A 24823-nucleotide genomic window follows, 5' to 3' on the forward strand; every position below is an offset into this window, starting at 1 on the left:
CCAAAATACTCTGCTGTGTTGAATGTGTGTTGCTGGGGGTTTCTGCAGTGTGTGTAGAGCTGTCTCATACTCGATTGACTTTGCCAGCCCTGGCTGCTTCTGTGTGTGCAGCCATGCTCCTTTGCCAGCCTGCTCACACAGCTGCCACCAATGCACTTGGGGCAAAAAGAGGAATTTAACTGTTCCTTCATCCTGCAGGAGAGCTGTGTTACACATTAAAACTTCATTTGAGTTTTGCAAAATCACTCGATGCATAAAATTCCCAGTTGTGTAGTACACACACTCCATTACAACAGGATTACATGAATCAGACTCAAAGTAAAAAATGAATTTATTTTTTGGCCCCCATCTGGGTTCCTTTTTTGCAGGGTAATCCTAGGAATGTGTCACCGCAGTCATCACAAACACTGCTGGCCTTGTGCTCCACAGTGGTACCAGCGTGACAAAACAGCTCTGGCAGCCCCAGCAGTCCTCAGGGGAGGATGCTGGAGGTGTTTCTTGTACAACTGCACAATAACAACTGAATAGAAAGCACAGCAAAAACACATACTTTTTCCCCTCAAAATGAGTAAAATTGGAATACTGTATACTCTTTGTCTTCCACATGATTACATCTAAAATAAATATTTGACTAACAAGCCCTGAGTGTTGGATGAGAGCTCAATGAGCTTCATGTAACTTCCACAGAGGGCTTCCCTCATATACCAAGGTGACACTTGTGCTCATACCACTAGAATTTAGCTTATCTGTCAGCTCTTGTGTCCTTTGTGTCAGTTTCAGAGGAGCTGGTTTTGAGGTTTTTTAACTGTGTTTTTCCATGGCTTTTCATTTTTTTTGGGTTGTTACATGTAACTTGCATATTTTATACGTTTAAAATTTTGATAAAATATAAATACATGTGTGTGTGTATCTACCTATCTATATTCTGGTTGCAGTGGCTAGTGAGCTCTATGATAGGATTTTGGAGTAAATGCACTCTGTTCCTGTGTGCTCTATTGGCTGTGGAGGCAAGGCAAGGAAGTTTTGAGTTATAAAAGCAGCTATGTTAAACTCCAGATCATGAAATAGCTTAATTCCTTTTACCACCAGCATTTCTTAGTCATGGATGTTTAGTAGAATATAGACCCAACTGGCCAAACTTAGGAAGATAGATGAAGATTCTCAGGTGCTGAAATAGACAGTATTTTAGTACCTTTTTTTTTTCCCTTCATTTTCATGCCCTGTTTTTTCCAGCAGATGACTTCAGTTTAAAACCTTGAACCTTAAGCTGGCTGTGAGGCTTTTTTTTGTGTGTGAAATTTATTTTGGAGGGTTTATTTTTGTTTTCTTTTCGTTTGGCTTTTCTGGTCTTTAAGGCTTTTTTTTTTTTTTTTTTGGAGGACTTCAGCAGTGTTGGAAACAATTTTAAGGAATGTCTCTGGGACACTATAGTACATGAAGTGGAGGCAATTCATGTAAATGCAGTCTGAATTTACAGCATAACTTTTGAATCCTTAGAGTTTCTGGTCACCTGAAGCTTCAGGAATGATCATATCATTTAGTTTCTATAGCTTATTTTTGAGCTAGAAACTACGACTGTTTTAACTTTGTATAAAGGGAAAGATTATTTAAGTATGGAATATTCTTTGAGAATCACAGTGATTAATTTGTAATTCCACTGAACTTTGTGGTTTCTGAACCACAGAACTACAGGAGGTTGGTGGCCCAGTTGGGGTCTCCTCATTGACATGTGGGGCATCTGTCTGGAGTTATATACATGTGTTGAGTGTTTTCTAGTCCTGGTATTAGGACAGCATATGTGAAAAATGAAACACAAAGTTCAAGTTTTCAGTAGACTCTTCTGCTGTTTGTAGCTTTTGTCCCTGGGCATGTTATAAATCACTTCTGGAAATAATTTGAAAATTACTGAGAACTTGAACAGCCTTCGAATTGCTGCAAGGAGGAAACATCCTGTGCTGAAGGAGCCTTGAAGAATGGTGTAATATTTCTCCTTTATTGTTAATTTTATGTCTAGGGGGAGGTAGGGGATTTTTGTGGTTTGAAGTAGCTCTGCTTGGGTTTAGGTATTGCTCTTTTTTGATGAAGAATCTGCTTTCACATAGCTTGAGGGTCTCAGCCTTTCTGTGAATTTTAGGGTTGGGTATTCAGAGTTTTTAACTGTAGTGTTATGGCAGGTTTATGAATGGTTGTCCAGAATGCCAGTAGATATCTTGTATTTTGGAATAAATGACTGACTTTCTGAGGATTTAAATGACAAATTCAATTAATTGACAATTCAAGGGTTGAACTTGATGTTCTCAGAGGTCCTTCCCAACCCTTCTGATTCTGTGATTCTGTGAAATGCTTTTGTACTAACATCAAAATTCTTAATGCTTTCTGTATGTTTATTATAGGTTTGAGACACCAGGTTTTAAATACAGTGTCTGCACCAAAGGACTGGAAACTTAGATTGCTTTTTCTTATGCAGAACATCACGTGTTTCCTAATCTGAATAATCTCTGACATTTTTATTCCTCAACTTTGAGTTGGGTGATGTCAGCTTTCCTTTTTTTAAAAAGTGATTTCCAACAGTTCCTTTTAAAATTCAGCATAATTCCTACTTTCTTTTTAGTATGAATGATCAGTAAGGACTGTAGTGACTTGTCTGTTTAAATGAAAGATAGTGTGTGACTGCAGATGAGCTGTTTAGCTATCTGAATTCATCTTTTGACTTTCATAAGCTTGCTTTTTCTCTGTATGAAAATGCCCCCTCATTGAGTTGTATTAGCTGCTCTTGGGCTGCAGCTGCCCAGCTCTCCTCTCATTTTGAAGGCATTTTTTTCTCATAGTATCCTTTGAGATGCAGGGGAAGATGGTCATCCAATTGATCAGCAGCAGAACTGCTATTTTTACATTGCTTTGTTTTCTTATTCTATTTTCTGATAACTTCCACTCATATTTGTCTTAGCTTCATGAGTAGTGAGACTTCTACAATATTTCAAACTTTGATGAGACAGCTAAATGGATTTTAAAGGTATTGTCTGTTTGATGTGACAGGTGCTGCAGGAGTGGTGGTATTTTTCCTTCTCCACCTGGCAATATCTTTTAGATCAAATGCAAGCTGGTGCTGTGTGTGTGTGGGGGGTGTCTCTAACCAGAAAAAAAATACACCCTTCAGTTTGCCTTCCTCAGTGTAGCAGGAGTGGGCTAAGGGGCAGCAGGTGATGAAATCTGAAACATAATAAGCAAGAGTGATGCTGTGCTTATGAATTTATCAGCTACCAACATGATCATCAGATAAGTCTTGTAGTAAAGTGCTATTGTAGGAAAGTGAGCTTTGTGGCTCGTGGGACTTGGCAGAGTGAGTGATGTGAATGTTTGGGAAGGATGGAGGGCCAGGGTTTGTGAAATGGGTTGGCTACACAGTTGATAGAGCTTGGGGTTACTTGAACAGTATATCCAAACCTTGTGAATGGGCAAGTAAGAGATATTTCAGGGTGCAATGGTAGAAAGAAATTTGCAATTCTCCAAGTGTTAGACATATGCTTGAGTGGTTATTTAATTCAGAGGCACAGTATTCAGCTTAAAATCTATAGTGGGATTCTTATTGCATTTATCTCAAGACTTTTGCTTCATAGAGATTTGTCTGGACAAGAAGTTCTTTATTCAGTAATTCTTTGACAGTGTTCTGTGACTGCCTGCTTGTTTTTTCATGGGGAAAAAGTTGTAACTGTTTGAATTATTTAAAAGTGGATTGAGAGAATCGGTTTAGCTGCCACAGGTGCTATGGCTTGGCATGAGTACATGCATGTTGGGATGATTATAAAATCATACTGTGAGACATGACCCAAGACCCTCCTCCCTGGGGTCCTCAGAGAGACAGGATGGAGTTTGTTAGTTTAGTTTTGGTAGAGAATGCCTGAACTTTCAAGAAACCCTCTCACGCGAGAGGCGGCCTGGGTGGGCTGTGATTTTTTCAGATGATGCTGATTTCTAATGTGGTGCTGGCTGTGCAGCACTGATCTAACTCTTTGCTACATGATTTTGCTTATTCTTTCTGTATATTATGATGCCCAAAGCCATTAAATAGGTAACATAGTTTACAAGGGGGTTTACATTTATTTTTCCAGTGTAGTCTTGTGTTGTGATGGCTTCAGACTGTTAGAGATGACAAACATGTCTGACTGTATGTATACACCTTGCTTGGCTATTCAGAAATGGGAATGGAAACAGGTACTTCAATGTATACATCACCTGAGGGGTAAAGCAGGGCATGCTGAACCTGTATGTCAGCTGTAAGGATGAAAAAGGTTAATTAAAATTATTTTATGAAAAGCACCTGGCCAACAGAGGCAGCATTTCTGGGCCTGGAGGCAGCAGTGGTGGGACACCTTGATGGAGGGGAGCAAGTGGAAGGTAATAGTTCCATTTTGTAAATGTCCTCTGTCTAGTTATTTTTATAAAACACTAGGCTCCTGTTCAGCATTTAGTTTGTAATGCAGCCTAGCAAGGGGATCATGCATAAAGATTCTTAAAGCCTTTCCCCCTTTTTCTTAGTGTTATAATAGATTTTACAGCTGCTACCAGAAGAAAGGGCAGGCTGATTTGGTATTCTTATGCCATTAGGTTTCCTGATAACCTGCAATCCCCAGTGAACTGCCCATTCTCAAACAATATGTAAATATTATGCCATTGCACTGGAGGCTGGCACTGAGGCAGATGAAGTGAGGAAATTGTCACGAGATGTTCATCTTGCTGTCTAAATAAGAGGAAACAGAGGTGGACAATATGGATTATCTGAAAACCATACTCTGTCATTTTTACTGCATATTTTACTAACTGAAGAACTGTATTTGAAACATGTGGACAAGCTTTTAGAGCTGCTCATTCTGCCATTGCTTTGCTAATTTGCTGGCTGTTATCTTGTATACCCAGATCACAGAATTGTCACAGTTGGGAGAGATTACTGTGATCACCATGTAGAACTGTCAACACGCCACCCAAATAAAATCTGTATTTATCAATATCTGTATCAGCCACTAGAGCATGTCCTGAACTGCCTCATCTACATGGTTCTTAAATACTTCCAGGGATGGTCATTTCACCACCTCCCTGGGCTGCCCATTCCAGTGACTAACAACCCCTTCAGTAAAGAAGTTCTTCCTAGTATCTCGTCCAAACTTCTCCCCTGGTGCAACTTGAGGCCATTTCCTCTGGTCCCATCATTGTTCACTTGAGAGAAGAAGCCATCAGGAAACTTTCCTCATGAGGGAGATGTTCCACTCCCTTCATCATCTTTGTGGCTCTGCACTGAACTCTCTCAAGCAGTTCCCTGTCCTTCTGGAACTGAGGGGCCCAGAGCTGGACACAATATTCCAGATGCAGCCTCACCAGGGCAGAGCAGAGGGGGAGCAGAACCTCTCTTGACCTACTAGCCACCCCCATTCTAGTGCACCCCAGGATGCCATTGGCCTTCCTGGCCCCAAGGACACATTGCTGGCTCTTGTCAAATTGCTGAGAAAATTGTGATCTCCCTTTTTCTGTGAAAGGAGAAATGGTGGAACAGCATCTCTTAAAGGCTGATTTGTATTTGTGTGAGTCAGCAGAGGCATGAGTAATGGGTGGTTCTCAGCCCATATGGAAATAGTTTTGCAAGTGATAAAGGTGAAGTGTTAATTGGGACCAGCTGATAGATCTTGGGTTACCTCTGCCTTGTATTAAATGGTCTGGAGACTTGTGTTTAAGATGATGTGAATCACTTGCCCAAACCGCCTCTTATAATGTGAGTTGAGTTTTCTTGTCTGGTTCTTGATGGTGTTTGAGGTATAAAAGACATTATTTATCTGTAAACATGAAAGAACATTACAGTTGTGTGGAATGGAGACATTTCACTCCTGGGAATATGAGTTGTAACTATAGACAAAGGCCTGTCCCATTATTCTCCTCTGTGTATGTTTAATAAGTAAATATGCTTAATTTGAAGACTTCTGTATTAATCTAGCTGTGGTTTTCTCCAAAGGGAATATACCCTTTGCAAGGGGCACATGGGGTTTTGAGCTCTCTTGACTTGATCATTTCTATCCTGTTGTGCTTGTGAAGTTTCTTTTCACATCTGATGTCGGTGCCTGACCCAGTGTGTCAAGGGGAAGACAGCCATGAACATTTCCAGACTGCTTTGCAGGCACTGAAAACCTGGGTGCTGCAGAAGAAACCCGTGTATTGTAGAGATTGAGCTTATGCCAATGTCCTGGGGCATTTCAAATAAAATTATATGAAAACCCACTTCCTAGATAAAGCTTTTAATGATGCAACATGAGGAGTCCGACTCTTGCTTGCTTGCACAGTCTCATTAAAAATGTTGGAAGGACTGAGTGCTAAAAATACATTCTTAACCTCACAGCAGTGGTTTGTGTCAGCCTTCCTGAAGGAATGGATCCCTTTAATTAGTAAGGCAGTGAAGTTTATTTTGGGGTTTGCATTGTTTTCAATTTGGGATGTGAACTCTTATGCACTGTAGTGGCTTTAAAAAGAATTAAAATTGTGTAGCTATGACGGGGCCTATTACAGCTGTTGGCAGCAGCTGCAGGATATACTGTGCTTGTCCTGGTGCCTGCCTTGGCCTGGGAAAAAATAAAACAGTTTAAGCAGGGAGGAGGAGCCAAAAATTGTTTTGGTCTGCACCAGCAGCTGTCTTGATGTGCTATAACCACATGTTGTCTCTATATGCAATCCCAGAGACAGAATGAGTTGCCCTTTTTATGCACATTCAGCTTTTGCTAACACCAGGGAGAGTTTAACAGAAACTGGTTTTCAGACTTGTTTTAACTGCTACAAATCAGCACATATTGATCAAGTAAGCATGCTGAGCCCAATCTCAATTTCTGTCCCTGAGAGTAGATTTGTCAGGATATCTGAGATTTGGCTGGTGTGCATTGTCCTTTCTTTTGGCCTCTCCTGCTATGGTGCTCTGGTTTAGCATAGGGGCCAGAGGATTTTCATAGCACAGCTGTGGTTTATGGCATCAGAGAAGTCTCCAAATGGCAAAAAAAGGAGAAATTGCCCTCTTTGCACCCTGAAGGTAAAGCCTACACTGGCTGGCTGGAACAGCAGTGCATGAGGTAGCACTGCAGCCATCTCAAGGCTCCAACAGATGATGTTTATGCAGGGATACAGCTGGTTCCACTGGTGATTTCCATGATACTGGAAGCATGCATTTAATGTAGTGCGTTTTGCTATTGCTTTTTGGGTGGTTATGTTAAGATAGATTGACTGTACCTGTTTCATTTCTGGTTTTCCATTGTACTGCTTCCAAATGGCTGCATTTCATTACAGGCTTAAGGCTGGTCTTGTGTTAATTATTTTTTAAGAGTGTTTGCTAGTGTTGTTGATAGAGGCTGACACCCTTCTTGTTAACTTTGAAGTCCTTTTTAGATCTTCATGTGTTTTTTGACTTCCAGGTTTTTTTCCAAACTTAAGAAGTTCCTCATAATTAATTTCAGTCGCTGATGTGGTTGAGTTTACCTTAGGAAGTGGTACAAAGGTAAACAAGAATAAAAACTGATGGCATAGCTGGCCTCCAGCTTTCTTGTCTCAGCTTGTGAAAGAAGGTTAAGGCATTCATAGGGAACAGCCTATAAAGAGAGAGGTATTTCTTTAGTGTTTAGAGGCAGGGATCTAGCAAGGAACCAGTTTACAACGTGGCTTGCTGGAGTAAGTCCTATGTCAAGACACAACAGCATGGAGATGAAGACTTTTTCAAGAATGGATTATATTTCCAAATTCTCCTTTTAATGGGGCTCACTTGAGTGTTGTAAAACAGTGGGTAGGAAAAGCCATTAGGACAGGTTTGTAAGGAAAGAGGTGCAAGTCTCTGAGGTGTAGCTAAATTGTTTTCTGATTCCTGAACTTCACATGGGCTTCTTTACAGATACAATTCCTAATAAAATCATTTGAGTTTAAAGTACATGCCTGAGGTGATGGGAACCTTCTGAAACTCTGAAAACATACTTCAGTTTTTGGCTTCACCCAAGAAACACAAACGTGAATACAGCCAGCTGACAGCATCTTGGCAAGTGCTGAGGAACAGTTTTATTTCTCTGTTGTGACTGTTTTTTAAAAACGTATTATTACCAGTTTTAGCAAACTTTAGCTAAAATCCAGCTTTTAAAATATGAAATGCAAAAGCATTGGTAAATTGATATTTCTTTGCAGCCTGGATTTTTTTTGCTTCCAATGAGATGTCATAGTAACCTCAGCATGTCTGGTTCTGTATTGATTTGGGTCCCAGAGGTGTTGCACCAGTTGTTCATGTCATGTGGGAAGGTGGTTTGTGAGCATGGTTTATTTAGTGGTGATAATCAATGCAGTAATTCTGATAATCCTTTGCTCCCTCTCCTCTCACAGACTTGATGTGGCACTTTCAAACTTGGCAGTAATTTTGAGGTTTGGAAAAAGTTAAATTTAATGTGTGCTTGCACATCGTTTGCAGCATTATTTTTGCCCAGCTCTTCTGCTGCTGCTCCAGATGACTGGATGAGGCATGGATGAGGTGGGACAGGCTGCCTGGGAGGAGAAGCCCAAGGAGTGGGAGCTGATGGGTGCAGATCTTGGGATTGCAGTGACTGATTTGCTTGCCTTCATCTCCCTAGAAATTTGCAGTTTTATCTGTGATTGGAAGTTAAAAGAGGCTCTGTGTTATTGTTGGTCACTAAAGTTCATCTGACAAATATTTCATGTTTCCAAAATAAATAAATCCTACTTTATAGGACTGCTGTTTTCTGCAGTGCCTTGCAGTAGCAGGTGCTTTTTAAATAGGAAGCTGGGGAAGGAAGCAAGCTGCTTTTCTAATGGAGCATTTAGTCACACATTATCTTTTCTAACTGTTGTATTGTAAGCAGAGTTAAGGCAAAACACTGGCAGCCCAGAGTCTTTCCCCCTTTGCTTTCTCTCTGCTTCAGAACCCTCTCTCTTTCTTAGATGTGCAGTGTGCTAAGGCATAATTTTTTCAGTCATGTTTTGATGGTTCCCCAGTGGTTTAATGTTTTGGTGGTTTAGCAGTCTCTTAGGCAAAATGGTTGCAAAATTGAGTAAGGGGACATTATCCTTATTACAAAAAAACTAAAACTAGCTGAGCACCTTAGATGAGTTTCTGCACTGCTTACTTGTCCTCCTGAAGCTGAGCCTGGGTGTCCCTGTGCAGTGAGGAGGAAGGACACAAAGGGTCAAGGGAAGGACCTCTCCTTCCCACCAGGGTGGGGAGATGGAATCTGCCAAGCAGCTACAAACTGGGTGTTACCAGTACCTGTCCTCCCCTCGCTTTCCTGCTCCAGCTTCTCCATTTCATCTGTTAGGGAATAAACCTTTCTATTTTAGCAAATCTATTTGCAAGTGAAATAAAAAGGAGCCCCTTCTCACTCTGACCTTGTTGCTGTAACTAAGGCTTTCCCGTTGTATTAATTCCCTCTGAGAGCATGCCTTGGATTGCATTTTCTTTGACATTTGACAAAAGCCTTGTTTAAACAAGTTAGAAGTGCATTAGGCTAATAAATATAAAAACACATCAAGTTATTCCTGCTGTGCTGTCTCTGGAGAACAGTGTCTCATTTGTATATTTTCCACTAATCATCTCCAAATCTTGCATGGGTCATATCAAGTTAGGGAAAGTGGACTTAGTATTACATATGGTATAGTCAAGGAAAAAAAGGCTCTGTTTTGACAACCAGTGTAGCAATCTTGGAGACATGACTTGAGTTCTAAAAAATGTTTTCAGAAATGTGTTGCATAAACAAGTCATAATTTCCCTTGTGGAGAGGAGAAATGTTTTTCTAGATGTACTTTTGTACAAACATGCTGGACCATTTCTCTGTTGCTTGGATTTAAAGAACTGAAAAAGCAAATCAGTGATCATATGATGCCAGAGCACACATTTTGGTTGTCAAGCAAGGAAAGTTGGGCCATAAGTCAATTTTTAAGTGACTGAACTTTGATACTGCATGTATTTGCCTCTTGGGTCCTGTGACTGCACCAGATGGTTCAAGCCAGTGGAGGAATTAAGCATCCTCAACTGCACATTCCTTGTTTTGCAGCCTTTTCCAGCACTGCTTGTCTGCAGGTGGCTTGGGAGGGAAGAGTATTACTGGATCACACCCATGGAACTGTATTGAGTTCACCAGGGCTGCATGGGTGTGACAAGGGGGAGATTTTGCCACTGTCTACATTAAATATGTTTCCAACCTGCAGCCACTGAGCTGAGAGATTGGGAATAAACCTGATGGATTGATGGCTAAATGATACATTGGGCTTGACTATTTTTGGGGAAGCCATGCCTCACATTTGCTGGAGTTCTTAGGAAAAGGAGAAGGGAAATGTGTTTACTTTGGTGACTGGAAGAATTACTCTTGCTAGATACTTGAGCTGAGGTGCCATTGCATAAAAGGGGGGATCCTCTTGTGTATGTAACTTTTTAAAAAGTAGGAAATAACGTATAGGAATAAATAGTTGATTTTTCCCAGCAGCAAGTCTTGGAAGCATCTGTTCTAGAACTTCTTCTGGTTAAAATATTGATAAGTGCCTTGGGAAAGGGGATGAAATAGGGTGATGATTTACTGTTCATTGAAAAAACAGGAATTATGGTGCAGTTTCAGAAAAATCTTGTGATGGTTAACAGTGGAAGTACTGGGAGGTTAGACTTGGTGTTGGTGTGTGCAAGAAGCCACCTGGGGAGGGAGCAGCCCAAACTTGGGTATTACAGCTCATTGTGACTTTAGAAGTCTTAGAAGAGATCCTGGAATCTGCATGAGCTTTGTGGAAATGGCAAATGAAATGCTCTACAGGGCTTAAAGCTGCTGTCAGAAACCAGAGCAGTTGTCCTGCCTTCGTTAGAAGGATGTAGTGTACTTGTCACTGGAGTCTTTGGGGGTGTGACTCTGGTCCTCACATCTGGAAATAAGTAGAGGAGAACAAAAAGGTGTTTGAAAGACAGCTTGGTCGAGGCAAGAACAAACCAGCAGGATGCTGCAGCCTGGGAAAAGGAAGGCGAAAAGGGTCTCTGTGGGAGAGGAGAGCAGTAGAAATGGAACCATTCAGTATTATGTGTTTTAAGCCAGCCAAGCAATGCACCTCATTGCATCTTTGTTCTGATCTTCTATTTGGCAAGGCAGATAGAAGAATGTTTTAAAATATTAATTTAGACTACTCTTTGTTTTCCTTCCACTTCATGTTGGGTTTTTTTATTATGAAATTGGTATTTTAACATCTATTATTCTTTCACCAGTTGTATAAGCTCTCCTTCATTGTTAATGCATTGCAAGAAGGTTCTCCATTCTTATTCAAACCTGAATATTCTTTGTGTCTGTAGTCAGGATGTTTAACAGGGTGTATGATTTTTTTAGTGTCTTTGTTTTGGGTATTGGGAACATCTTTCCGTGCACATGGCTTTGGTCCTGTATTTTCCCCACTGGTATCCAGTAGTTTTTAAGAAGCACATCACACCCTTGTTGTCTCGAATGTGGTTCAGTACAGCTCAAAATCTTATCACCAGATTTTCAGTTAGCTACATTTGGGGTAGTGTTTCCTGTGCTGGCTCATCCTTCTCTAGAGACAGGAAATGGTAGAAAACAGACTTCACCTTTGACACTGACCTGCTTTCTAGCCAGAGCCAGCAAAGTAAGATGTTTATGAAGCAGACTTCTTTTTCTTTCTGGATTTAACTACTAATATGTTCAGTTGTTTAGCTGCATTCTCTGAAGCTTTGGTGCTTGGATAAATGCTGTGTAGTGCCTGAAAAAAATGATGCTATTTCATTGCATGGCACAGAGATAAATTGAGGTACCTGGACAGCCCAGAGCCCAAGTATGTGAGCAGTGCTGCATTCTGGGGCTTCTCCTGCTGCAAGAATGTGAAGCAGTATATTAGATTTTAGCCATGTGTATTTGATAGGATTATTTTAGCCAATGTCATTGCAGAAGCAATTGAAGCCAAAGATGTGTTTTATTCCCATACGCTGTTGAATCTCTGGGTTTGCTCAGCACATGCACTTGGGAAGAGACTGTCCTCAGTGTGCCTGGGAGAGGGAAGGCAGTGGGGTGACACAGGATGGATGGGGTGGCATGAGGGGTGATGGATGGTGTGTCACAGGGCAGAGGGGGGGGGGAGGTGACACAGACAGCTTGGTGGGGCTTGGCTGGTTTGTATCAATCTACTTTTGCAGGGATGCTTTTTCTGTTGTTCTTAGGTAATGAAATGAATTTAAAAATATTAAAAATTGTAAGACTTAAAACATAAAAAGAATACTAAGACTTAAAAAAAGCTGTAAAGATATACTTAGTTTCAAAGTGATCATTTGCTTTCAGATTGCTACAGGGGAAGGGAACAGCTTTACCACAATGATGCTTTAATTTGCTTTCTGTCTGCTTTTTATATTCCTTTCAACTTGTTGTTGTCATCATTGCTCTGTTCTAAAAGGAGCCAGCCAGGACCAGTATTTTTCAGTGTCGCTTTTCTCCAAGGACTGCTGCTGAGAATTAAGGATCATGTTTTTAATTTGAATTGAACTGTAATCCTCATCATCTTCACACTCCCTCTTGGAAGAGCACTTCTCCAATGGCAGAATTGCACCAACAGAAAACAGGGGGTTTATCTGTGGGGTTTTAATTTCCTATAACTGTGCATCACTTCTGCAATATCACTCACCCTGAAAATACAGGGGATATGAAGTTTTCCTGTTGACTTCATTTAGACTGTAAGCTGTTTACAAGGAAAAATATCACCTCTGGTTTTGGCTTAGTTTGAGTTTTGTGGGAGGTTTTTAGGTGGTGTTAGGCTTAAAACTTCAAGCATGAAACTACTTTTAGGAATATTTTGGGAAGTACTATACATCATGTCAGTCCTGCTGAGGGAACCATGGGACTTTTTTCCAGCTGTGGGATCTAGGGAGAAAACATGTTTGAAATCACCCAAAAGCTGTGTGTTCCACAAGTTTAAGTATAGCTGTGGGTGTAAGACATGTGAGTTGGGCAATATTAGTTGCAACAAGACACTTTTCAGTTTCCACAATTTTAACATTCAAGAGAAAACTGAAGTGCTGTATTGACAAAGAAGTGGTCTTGAATTCCCAAACCCAAAAGTGTATTTCAGGGGTGTTTAACTCGTTGACTGTTGAGGTTGCAGAGCTCTTTCCATCCCTGGTCCTTTTGTTTCCATGGCAGCACAGAGGATAATGCTGTTGCAGCTGCCAGCTGATATTGTAAAATAGATTTTTAGGTTTGACCTAAATATCTATTTACTGTAGTTCTTGGTATCAGGGTATGGTTTTTTTGGATGTCAAATATATGTGTACCTGTAATGAGTTTTGGTTGAGGTGCCTGATGCCTTTAAGCTGCAGAGCTAGGGCAGTTTTCCATCTCATAATTAGGAAGTAGGTATAGCCAGCAATAAATCTCACTGATATCAAAGCATTTCTTTGGAACTCTTAAGAGCTCCTCTTGTCCTTTCAGACAACACTGGGAGTAATGGAGAAGCCTTGAAAATTGATAGCTCATAAAAATCCCTCATTTTAGTTTTCAACTGACTTGTGTTGTGGCAGTTTTTATGACTTCTTCCAAATGTGTACTAATGTTATTAATAAGGTGTAAAAAGAGTGTTGTGTGTGATGGGACGTGGCTTCCCAGTGCTCCCTCAAGGGCCTGGCACAGATTCCCAGCCAAAGTTGTCCAGAGGGGGGGCTGAGAAGGGACAGGACACACAGCAGCTCTGCTCGGGGTTTAAACTGCATAAGAAGAACCTATGAAACTTCTTCAGTTCAGCAGAAAAGGGAACTATTGGGTGTTAGGTAGTTGCAGCAGTAATTTCTGTGTGACACAAGGGGAAAGCTGTATCATCTAAATTCCACCAAACTGAGTGATTGGGAAGGAAAACACCTTAACTTTTGCTGATATTGGTATGGTTGTTTTTCTAAAAATTGGATTTGTATTTGTGTTGTAGTTATTGTTGATAATTGTTTACAGAATTGAATTTATAACCAGAAAAATCTGTATCAAAAGCAGACTGATAAGAAATAACAACACAACACCGAGTATAAGATGAGTGAGATAACTAATATATAAAAAAGGCCCTTTGGAAGAGTGAAATGACATGCTCTTCCAAATAAAATCTTATGCAAAACTTAACAATAAGCATGTCAGAATATTTTTCTGCTGTACTGTGTTGGAATAAAGTTCATAGAATCATAGAATTGGCTGGGTTGGAAGGGACCTCAGAGATCATCGAGTCCAACCCTTGAACCACCGTTGCGGTTGCTAGACCATGGCACTGAGTGCCACATCCAGTCTTTTTTTAAATATCTCCAGGGACGGAGAATCCACCACTTCAGTGGGCAGCCCATTCCAATGACGGATCACTCTTTCCGTAAAGAAATTCTTTCTAATATCTAACCTAAACTTCCCCTGGCACAACTTAAGTCCATGCCCTCTTGTCTTGTTGAAAGTCGTTTGGTAAAAGAGCCCAACCCCCACCTGGCTACACCCTCCTTTCAGGTAGTTGTAGAGAGCGATGAGGTCTCCCCTGAGCCGCCTCTTCTTTAGGCTGAACAACCCCAGTTCTCTCAGCCTCTCCTCGTAGGGTCTATGCTCGAGTCCCTTCACCAGCCTGGTTGCCCTCCTTTGGACCTGCTCCAGGACCTCGATATCCTTCCTGAACTGGGGGGCCCAGAACTGGACACAGTACTCCAGGTGTGGCCTCATGCTGGGAGCTGAGTTGGAGAGGACATAGGCTGAGAGATTATCCTGCCTCTGAAAAATGCATGTTTGATGAATATCACAAGTCTCAACCCAAAGGTTGCATCTTTCCCTCCTTGCTGGGAGAAAATGAGCACATAAGCTGTGGGAAATAGTCTGAAAGTGCTCCTTTGATTACGACTCCAAGAGAAAGATGCATGCTTTTATCTGCATTTTTCAGCTCAAGTGGAAACTTGCAGGAATATTTTCTGTACCTGTTTGCTCTCAGGTTTATATTTCAAAGCCAGGAGGTAACTGGATATTGCTTGTAATGCAGAAGTTATTGAGAAGGGGGATCAGGGTGTGATACAGTTCTTGGTACTTAAACTTAATTCATGTGTTCTTGAGGGCTCCTGTTGTTATCAAAAAGAAAATGATCTTTTGCTGTGGGTTACCAGAGAAATTTATTTTTTTAATAGTTTTTCTTTATTTAAAAGGATAGCAAAGGTATTCTGGGATAGCCTGGGGGAAGCTCTTACTAAGAAGCTTTCCAACAATCATGGAAGATGGAAGTCTTTTCATGTCATACTGCAGAGACATCTCCCTGCTCTTGGCTCATCCCTCCTTTTGGACAGGTTTGCCATTAGGTTTTCATCTCAATCAGATGAAAAGAAATCTGTGAGCTCAGGGTTTTGATTAATCTGCTAGTCATATTTCAGTGACAATGAAGGACAAGACAAGGCCAGAGGAGCACAGTGATGCAGAGCCTCCCGTGTTGGCAATGCTGTGGGTGCTGTCTTTGTACTGAGGCACTTTAGGGTCTCCCAAAATATTCATCAGCAAACAGACTTTGTTGGCTTCTGGGGATTTTTGGAGCTGGGGGGATGCAAAGGATGGCGTAAATGTCATCTGGACTGGTTAAAAGTATTTACTTAGTGTGCTAACAAGTTGTGTTGCCACCCATGGTGGTAAATGGAGTTAATTTAGGTTAGCACAGGGCCTCCAGTGTTAAAAATCAAGTATGGAATAAAATAGACTGCTGAGCACCTAAACCACACTTTTCCTGTTGTTACTTCTGTAATTGCTATGGAACTTCTCCACTTTTTCATATGTGACTTCCCTCTGCTCCTCTGATACACAAACCTTTCATTGAACCATGATCCTGTTGTCTCTCAGTAACATTGTTTTGCTAATATTTATTTAATTTTTAGTTATTGTTCCTGGGTTTGAAGAAGATGTGTTTTCCTATTTAAAAATTTCAGGGTTCCTGTTTTAGTTTTTGCTTTGGTGTAATGATGTGGAAGTGAGAAACTGTAAATGTAGTGGTGGAAATAAAAAAATAAAATTAATATGAAAAAATAGAGGCTATTTTCTGGTAGAGTGGACTTGGTGAATAAAATGCAGAAACAATCTTTCTGGGGCATATTTTAAAAATAAATGGTTGACACCATGCATATTTGAAGCTTTTGATCATTGATGCAGAAGTTAAATTAACAGGACATACAACTGTGATGAATTATTGACAAAAGCCATTCCTTTCATATGTATAGACTGTAGTCAGATGTGGAGGTTGAGTTCACTTGAATTCCAACGTTGGGAAGTAATGCAGACAACACTCCAGTTGATCCACTTCATACATGTGGTTCTGTTTATTACACAAAACTCTTCCAATATGTTTAAGTCAACATGTGGGAGTGGATTTTTGTTTCTGCAGCAGAGTATGTTTGTGGACTGCCCAGTCTGGGTTTTGCATGCTGCAATTTGGTACATAAAGTGCTTCAGTCATGTTGTAGCTATAAGGTAGTTACTTTTTTTTTTTTTTTTTTTTTTTAGCAAATCCTCAAGTTTGTCATGTTCTGTCTGCAAGTATTTGGCCTTTCCACCTTAGCTTCCATGGGTCTTGGGATGAAACTTGGAATAAATAATTCCTTTCTGAGACATTTGTACTAGAACTAAATTGATTAGCTCAGTATTTGAACATCCATACAAATAGGGTGCATTAACCTCTTTTTGCTATAAAAGCACATATTGTTTCATAACATGCTCTGGTTTTAACTGTAGGTTTTTTTGTGTACATGCCAAAGTAAATTATGCTGGGAAGGAATATTGCCTCAGAGATCTAGTTTGGGGGGGGGGTTATTTTTTAAAAGCAGTGGAAGGCCTTCTGCAATTTAATTGCCAATTGAAGATAATAGTATTGTGAAAGCTTGTTTTAAATTAGTTGGACTGAGGTTGAGCTTGTTGTTTGGTTTGGTTTTTAACAGGGATCTATTTGCAATGAAGTATTCTCAAGTATTTTGGACACTCACAATGTGTGTGTAGCAATAACCAGGTACTTAACCAAAATGAGAAAGTGGCTTTGTCAACAAATCCAGCAGCTACTCAAATTAGTGTTACTATGGTTTAGTGGTGCTTTTGGTGTTGGGTTAATTGTTGGACTTGATGATGTGAAGCATCTTTCCCAACCAAAATGGTTCAGTAATTCTATAAATGGTATTTGGGTTATGAAGAGGAATGCAGGGTAACTGAGGTCTGCCATGCAGTTAAATGTAATTAATACTTACACAGAACTGTTTTGTGAAACCAGGCTTAACCAGAGAAGTCTTTCTAGATCTGATAACCAAGATTTTGCATGGTAGGATGCGGATTTTACTTGTTAGCTATACTGTAATTTTGCTTTGATATGGAGGTGGTTGGTATAATTGGTGTAGTTTATAGGCTGACTAATGAGTTCTGGTGAAAGAATTTAAAAAAAAAAAAAAGTGGTAATCCAAGGCATCAGATTTATAAGTGCAAATTGTTTGATATCTTCATGGTAATGGCTAAACATGGTAACATTTAAATCTGCACTTTTAAGTTTTCACACATTTGAAACAACTGAATCTTTGTTACTGTTCCACAAGTGATGAACAACATAAGTATATATAAATATCTGTGGAAAGGAACTTCTTGCTTTCTTGGCTTCTCATTATGGGTCAATTCTTTCATGCTATGGTTGGTTTGAATCACAATTTATTCTCCTTTTCCACAGCTTCAACACCAGCTGAAAGCAAAACCAGGAGTATTTGTAGTTTACTGTCAGGACAAGTTAGGGAAGGATTTCTTGTATGCTAAAGGCTATAGCAGGTTTCTGGAGGTGGCATTTTGATTCCTGCTGTCTCAGTGCTTTCCAGGGGCTGTCCTGGAAGAGCTGGCACCTGGAATGAGTCAGTCACAACCTCAGCTCAGTGTTCAACTCCGACAGCAGGAAGGAAGCCCAGAGCCAAGGCACTGCTTTTCTGCTCTGGGCACTTGTGTCCACACATTTGTGATCCAACATCTTCCACTGCACACTGTAAAGGAAAACCTTTCCTCCCACAGGAAGGAAGGAAAACACCTAGAGCAAGTTGTGTTCTCTTTTTAGAGCTTTAATCACAAGGCTTTTAGAGCAGGTCTGTTATGTGATGTTCCTGATGGAAAGTTTGCTGGTTCTTTGTCTGCATCTCCAGTTTATTTTTGGCTTGGCGTGCTGCAGAAAGATTTCCTTGACTCTTCTCTCTGATCTGAGACTTCAGTTTTCACGTGCTCCTGGTTTCCAGATTGTCCTCTGGCTGGAGGCAGGAAAGCAAGGCTGTGGCTGCCTCTGTCAGGTGAAGGAGCCTGGGTTCTGCCTGCTGAGGGCAGGGACAGCTTCCACATGGGCAGTCGCTCAGCTTGATGGCTCTTGATCCACAGGAAAAATGTATTCTTCTGCTGGTGTCTCCTGCTCTTCACTAAGTATCCATTCATGGGCCCTGCTGTAGTTAGAGGAAATTGCCATAGCTGAGTCTTGGGCCTGACCTGGTGCAGTTTCTTCATATGCTGATGTGGTAGTTTCAGAGCAATGCAGTAAGTAGTAATTACTTAAGTAATAATTGCTTACAAAATTACTCTTTGGAGAAGAGGACTGTGACAGCTCAAGACAATAGGGTTTTTTTTCTTTCCACTTCAGTTCTTAAAGCTCTTATATCCTTTGCCATCCTCTCTGTCCTTATCTTTCCCTACCTTGGCTTGGAGCCTTAGTTTGGTCTGAGGATGGTGATTGAAAAATGCTTGCCTGCTCCTTTAACACCAGCAGCTCTTTCAGAGCTCAGGACAAGTGATAACTATTAGTGAGGATACTGTCTTGAATGGTAAATGGCTTCCACCTTTTATTCCCTGGATCAAAAAAAAAGAACAAAATAGCCACCTGCTCCTGGCTGAGGGATTGGAGGGGAAGCAATGGCTTATGAAACCTTTGCTTGCTTACAGACTTGTGAATTTTTTTCATTGTTATTTCCTTTAACACTGGGAATTGGTTGCAACACTGAGACTTCTTCAGTGCTGCATAATTACTGTGGGCTTGCATCTTATCTGCTTGGTAGAACCCTTCTGTGCATGCATCAAGCAGTCATTCCTCTGCTTTGTGTAGTTTTGGAGAGGGTGAAATCAGGACTTGGAGGAATGCTGCATTCATTTGTAATGGAAACACACTTACCAGTTTGCTTTCAGTTGACTTGACCTTTACAGAAGGAATGAAATTATGAATGTTTTTAGAAGTAAGAAAATGGAGCCTTATGTCTCTTTTTTTCTGTCTGAAATTGCCAATGAGATTGGACCCGGTTGCATCTTAACAGCTTTCTTTTTTGTTGGGAGCATTGATGAACTTAACTCACCAGTTTTTCAGAAATAAATTCCTTCTCCCCCCTGTAGTTCTTATTTAATGATGCTTGTAGGTGCAGTGTTGGCATTAAGTATGATGTGCAGCAAAGCAAGCATGATTTCAGAACAGGCAAATACTCTCATTGACCTGGGTGGAGAAGTTACTGCTGATGGCTGCAGTTGCAGCTGTTGACACTTAGTTGGATGAGCAGTCCAAGTCTTGTAGAGAAGAGATGTGGAAGGTGGGAAGCAGTTTAACTGTGTACAGGCTGGGAGTCACAACCCTGAAGCACTGGAGTTCTTAGTGTCAGTGGAGATGATACAGCAAGACCTGCTGCAGAGGGTGCATCCACTCTGCAGAATGTTAATTTCTGCCATTCTTGAGGTTTTGTATAATATATCCAAGCTTTGTGTTGGACTCTCAGCCTTGTAAGATTCAGTGTGACTTTTGATATCGTGTACCTGAAGCCTGATCATGAAATTCTGTGTGGCAGAGCACTGAATGTCACTGTACTGATTTTGTGAATGTTGTCTGCTTTTTACAGATGCCTTTGTAAATAGCCAGGAATGGACACTGAGCCGGTCTGTACCCGAACTGAAAGTGGTGAGTTTATATTTATTTCTGTCTCTGAAAATGTTGTGCAAAAACCTTCCTTAGATGGCACCCTCTTCAAACTGGAAGGGGGTAGATTAAGGTCAGACATAAATTCTTCACTGTGAGGGTGGTGAGACACTGGCCCAGGTTGCCCAGAGAAGTTGTGGCTTCCGCTCTTCTGCAAGTGTTCAAGGCCAGGTTGGATGGGGCCTGGAACAACCTGGTCTACTGGGAGGTGTGGAAGGAGCCTGGAATGGGGTGCTCTTTAAGGTCCCTTCCAACCTAAACCAGTCTTGGGATTCTGTGAAATCCACTGAGGAAAAAACCATGGAAAGTGATTTCAAAATTTGAAGTGTTTTTCTCAGCTAAACCATCTTTATGAAGTATATTTGTCTTTTGTTTCTATAGTCATAATTCAAAGATATACTTGTATTAATTTGTTTGGCTACATGAATCAGCTTCCTAGGGTGGCCTTCTGAGTAGGGAAGGCTTACACCTCTCTGAGAGAAGTTTGCAGGTGGTTTGTAAAACTCCAGATGGGATGTAAAAATCCTTTTCTCTCACTGTAATAATTTTTCACAGTTTGTTTCAAGGACCAGATTTTACTCCCTCCCTTAGAAGAATGCAACTGAATTTAAAAATACTTTAAAGGTTCATATAGGGAATCAAACCCTACATTCTACTACAAAAATTAACAGTGATTTCATACCTGCTTGCAATAACTTTTCCCTTTTCTGAATAATTTTTCCATATACATGGAGGGCAAAAATAACAGAGGCAGATGGAAATTTCCTGTATTTGCCTGTCTGTACCTTAAAAAGATGGAGACTGGAGGGCAGCAACTTCCTCATAGTGGCAATTTATCCAGCCAGCAGCACAGGGTTGTTGAGGCCAGATTGCTGTGGTTTGCTACATGGATTTCCAGATTTAATTAAACACAATCAGTTTCTCAAACCCTTCAAAAGGACTGTGATCCCCCAGCTACAGAACTTGGTAGTGTCATGTGGTACCTGTTCTCTGCTCCTGTTCTCCAGCCATAACTGGACAAGCTGCTCCAAACCAAGCCACCCACTGGCCAAAAGCAAAGTGAATATATGAAAAAATATCTGAGTTTGAGCAGGCAGGTGGTGCCATGCTTCACTAGCCCACTTCTCTTGTGGTAAATGTCTTTTTCCATATCTGAGTTGGTCATAGTATTTATGAGGGCGAGAGAAAGCATAGATCAAACTTTTCATGATAAATGCACTTACACTGAATAGCATTTTATTTGGATCAGCTTCCTCCTGGCTAGAGTGATGTTTCTGTTTTGGTTTCAGAGTGCAAAAGGTGTAAGTAGCAGAAAAAGCTGGTAGTCAGTGGATGTAACTATAACAGGGAGGGCTTGTCAACAAATTCAGTGTAACTGATAGTGTAATTTGAACAACAAATACATCCCAAAATACCTCACACGATAAAATATGAAACATTTTAGGCCTGGTGGGTGCTGGATATGAGTCCAGTCCGCTGTGGCATTGGCTAGCTGATGCTGGGGAGGATCCTCACAGGGCTTCCTTCTTCATCCCTTCCCTTAGCCCTGGCAATTCACAGCACCCAGCAATACCCTTTGGGCTTGCAGATGAGACCAGAGCTGCAATCACATTCTGTAAAACTAAACACAAACCAATGCCCAGTGTAAGGTAACAGTCTCAGGGTATGGGCATTTCTGTGACACCACAGCTGTATTATGTGAATCCTTTTGTCTTGGGTACCTTGTCCCCATGCTCTGAGCCAGTGGTAGGAAAATAAACTGCTGGGTAGCTGCTGTAGTGAATTGATTTTAAGTGGTCAGCATGCATGAAACATGTAAGGCTTCAGTTAATTCTGGATAAAAGCAGAACTGTAACCATTACCAAAATAATAATTTGATTACAGTGCTGCAAATTATTGAAGTTAGCAACACCAGCTGTGGCCGTGACCTTGCTCTCCTGAAGAAAGGGCAAATGAGGAATTCCATCAGAAATTCACTCTGCCTTTCCTATCTGTCTGCCCTTAGGAAAACAAGGTGGTACAGGGTCTCAGTTCTGTGCTGTTCTCCTGCTTCCAGCCTCAGCAGCAGCAGCAGCACTCACTTATGGCTGAGGCAGCAAAGGGCCATGGGAACAGCCAGAGCTGCCTCTTGTGCCACAGCACTGTCATTGTGGTCACACTAAGGACAGCTGTGGGTACCCTGATTGAGCTTGTGGCTGTGTTGGGGATGCCAGTGGTATGAGCAGTGTGTGGTGTTTGCTCCTGTAGCCATACAGTGCAGATGGAGATTGTGGAATCATAGGGTTTTCAGAGTTGGAAGGGACCTTTAAGGTCACCCAGTTCCAACCCCCCTGCCATGGACAGGGACACTTCCCACTGGGTCAGGCTGCTCAGAGCCCTGTCCAGCCTGGCCTTTAAAGCTTCCAGGGATGGGGTTTCCACCACCTCTCTGGGCAACCTGTGCCGGTGTCTCACCACCCTCCTGGTGAAGAACTTCCTAACTTCTGATCTAAATCTCCCCTCCTCCCTTGTCCTATCACTACCTGGCAGCCTATAAAGTCCCTAACCAGCTTTCCTGTAACCACCTCAGATATGGAAGGCCTCAATAATGTCTCCTCAAAGCCTTCTCTCCAGACTAAACAACCCCTACTCTCTCAGTCTGTCTTCACAGGAGAGCTGCTACAGCCCTCTGATCATCCTCCTGGCCCTTCTCTGGACACACTCCAGCACATCCATGTCCCTCCTGTAAAAGGGGCTCCAGAACTGGATGCAGTGCTCCAGGTTGGGGTCTCAGGAGAGCAGAGCAGAGGGGGAGAATCCCCTCCCTGGACCTGCTGGCCACACTTCTCCTGATGCAGCCAAGGATCCCATTGGCTTTCTGGGCTGCACGTGTTCATTGATCAGGGTTCATTATTGCAGGGTTGTGAAGGAACACCAGTGTTAAAATCATAAAATGGTTTTGGTTGGAAAAGACCTTTTAAGATAAGTGAGTCCAGCAAGGTAGCCAGCACTGCCAAGGCTGCCACTAAACCATATCCCTCAATAGCACATCTACACAGCTCTTCAATTCCTCCAGGGATGGTGACTCCACCAGTTCAGACTTCTTCCCTGAAGTCTATATGTAGCCTGATGTTCCCTGTAGCACCAGTGGTGAGTGAGTGAAGGAGCACTGCTAGCAGAAATGGGTTTGGTTGATCTGTTTTGTGTGCCTGTGCTCTGCTGTAGCCTTCACTTTGCTGAGACTTTTATGTCTTGGCGTATTTTGGAGAGGTTTTATTTTGCTGGTTTTTCTCCTCAAGTGTGGAGAGTTTATTTCTGTGTTAAGATACTGCGTCAATATACTGTTTTTTGGTGGGGATTAATTTCAATTTAGCTTTTTCCTTTTCTTTTTTCCCTCAGGGGATTGTGGGTAACCTAGCAAGTGGCAAGTCAGCACTTGTGCATCGGTATCTGACCGGCACCTACGTCCAAGAGGAGTCACCTGAAGGTATGTAGAGAAACAAATTGCACTGCTTGTTTTCCTCCACAAACTACATCTTTAATTCATTTTTAATCATGAAGAAATGAATCGGTAAAGAATCTGATTTGCTACTGTAGTGTTCATAGAGATAGATTTTCTTTTTTTTTTTTTTTTTTTTTTTTTCCATTTAATATTCTGAGATTGATATAAGTATATACAGTTAATTTAGTTGCAGCTTTTTCATTCCTACTTAGCATCATGGAACATTTTGGCACCCATTAATGTATCCATGTGAGAAACTTTCTGTCCTTTATTGAGAAGAGCTGACTGTTCTCTCTGGTTCTGCTGCTTTCAGTTGGGCTGCTGAAAGCCTCAGATGTGGTTTGAAGTGTGTATGTGAATACAGTTTGTATATTCAAAAGATACAAAAACTGTATCAAGTACTGGATTTCTACAGAATTGGGCCCTTTGGATGCTCATATGGTAAAGCAAAAGAATTTCACAACCCTAAACTAAAGATAAAACTTGTTCTTTTTTAACATAGTAAAACATTGGTATTGAAGTTTTGGCTTTTTTTAAATGTTCTTATGCCACAGAAAACTAATTTATAGCTGAAAGCTTTGTAGTGTTTAACATGAATTCAAGTTTCAAGCTTGAAATCAGAAATATCAGTACTTTATAGAGGTGCATCTTACACTAAATACTTGTTTGGTTTTTTATCTACTCTCCTTATGAGCTTTTAAATCCAACTCTAAGACACTGAATTTCTGGTTCCTTCTTTTCCTTACTGGCTGTTCCATTCTTTGCAGATATGGATGCAGGTAACTATACATTGTCTTCATGGCAGCTCTTGTTTTGAAGAAACAGATGGCAGTTTCTGTACTATAGTCTTCCCCTTGTTTTGTGTATCATTTTGATTTGTTTCCTTTTAATTTCAAGTCTTTAGTACATCTCACTGTTTTTGTCTCTTGCTGTAGTTGTCTTTTCAGCAATAGTTTGTAGCTTCATGCATCTATGATAACATTTGTTTCAAATTAACTCTTACCAAAGGAAGCTATTAAGCATTGTACATGACATTTTAACAGTCTTGCATTGTAGTTAAAATGGGAGGAGAGGCAAAGAAAGGGATAAAGAAGGCTTTTCCTTGTGTAATTGTGTAGTGCCCAAGTCTTGCATTTTATAAGCTTGCTTTAAATGTTTTTGCTGCTTTGTAGCTAGGACTGATGGGGGGGGGTGGGGGGTGATAATTGAGCCTTGCAACAAAACTGCATGTAGATAATGTTGATGGCTGCTGCTTCTGCATCCAGAGAGGGAGAAATGGCTATGTAGTATCTCACTGAATGCAAGAAGCCTTCAGCAAAAATTAGTTTAAATAGAGATCTTCATTTCATGAACAGAAAATATTTTGGTTTT

At 41.0% G+C, this 24823-nt stretch overlaps 1 protein-coding gene across 5 annotated transcripts in view; it reads left to right on the top strand.

Annotated features, from left to right (window-relative positions):
* AGAP1 (ArfGAP with GTPase domain, ankyrin repeat and PH domain 1) overlaps window positions 1-24823 on the top strand; it is a 352299-nt gene that overhangs the window by 81804 nt on the left and 245672 nt on the right. For 2 of the 5 annotated variants that reach the window (XM_030453884.1, XM_030453883.1), the window contains exons 2-4: window positions 19895-19953; window positions 23350-23437; window positions 24220-24231. In XM_030453884.1, coding sequence (XP_030309744.1) covers window positions 19895-19953; window positions 23350-23437; window positions 24220-24231 — 159 coding nt within the window. Of the gene's footprint in view, window positions 1-19894; window positions 19954-23349; window positions 23438-24219; window positions 24232-24823 lie in introns of those variants that run through there. The other 3 variants (XM_030453885.1, XM_030453886.1, XM_030453888.1) reach the window with 2 other exon arrangements.

This window comes from Calypte anna, chromosome 7 (assembly GCF_003957555.1).
Source record: "Calypte anna isolate BGI_N300 chromosome 7, bCalAnn1_v1.p, whole genome shotgun sequence".
NCBI lineage: Eukaryota > Metazoa > Chordata > Aves > Apodiformes > Trochilidae > Calypte > Calypte anna.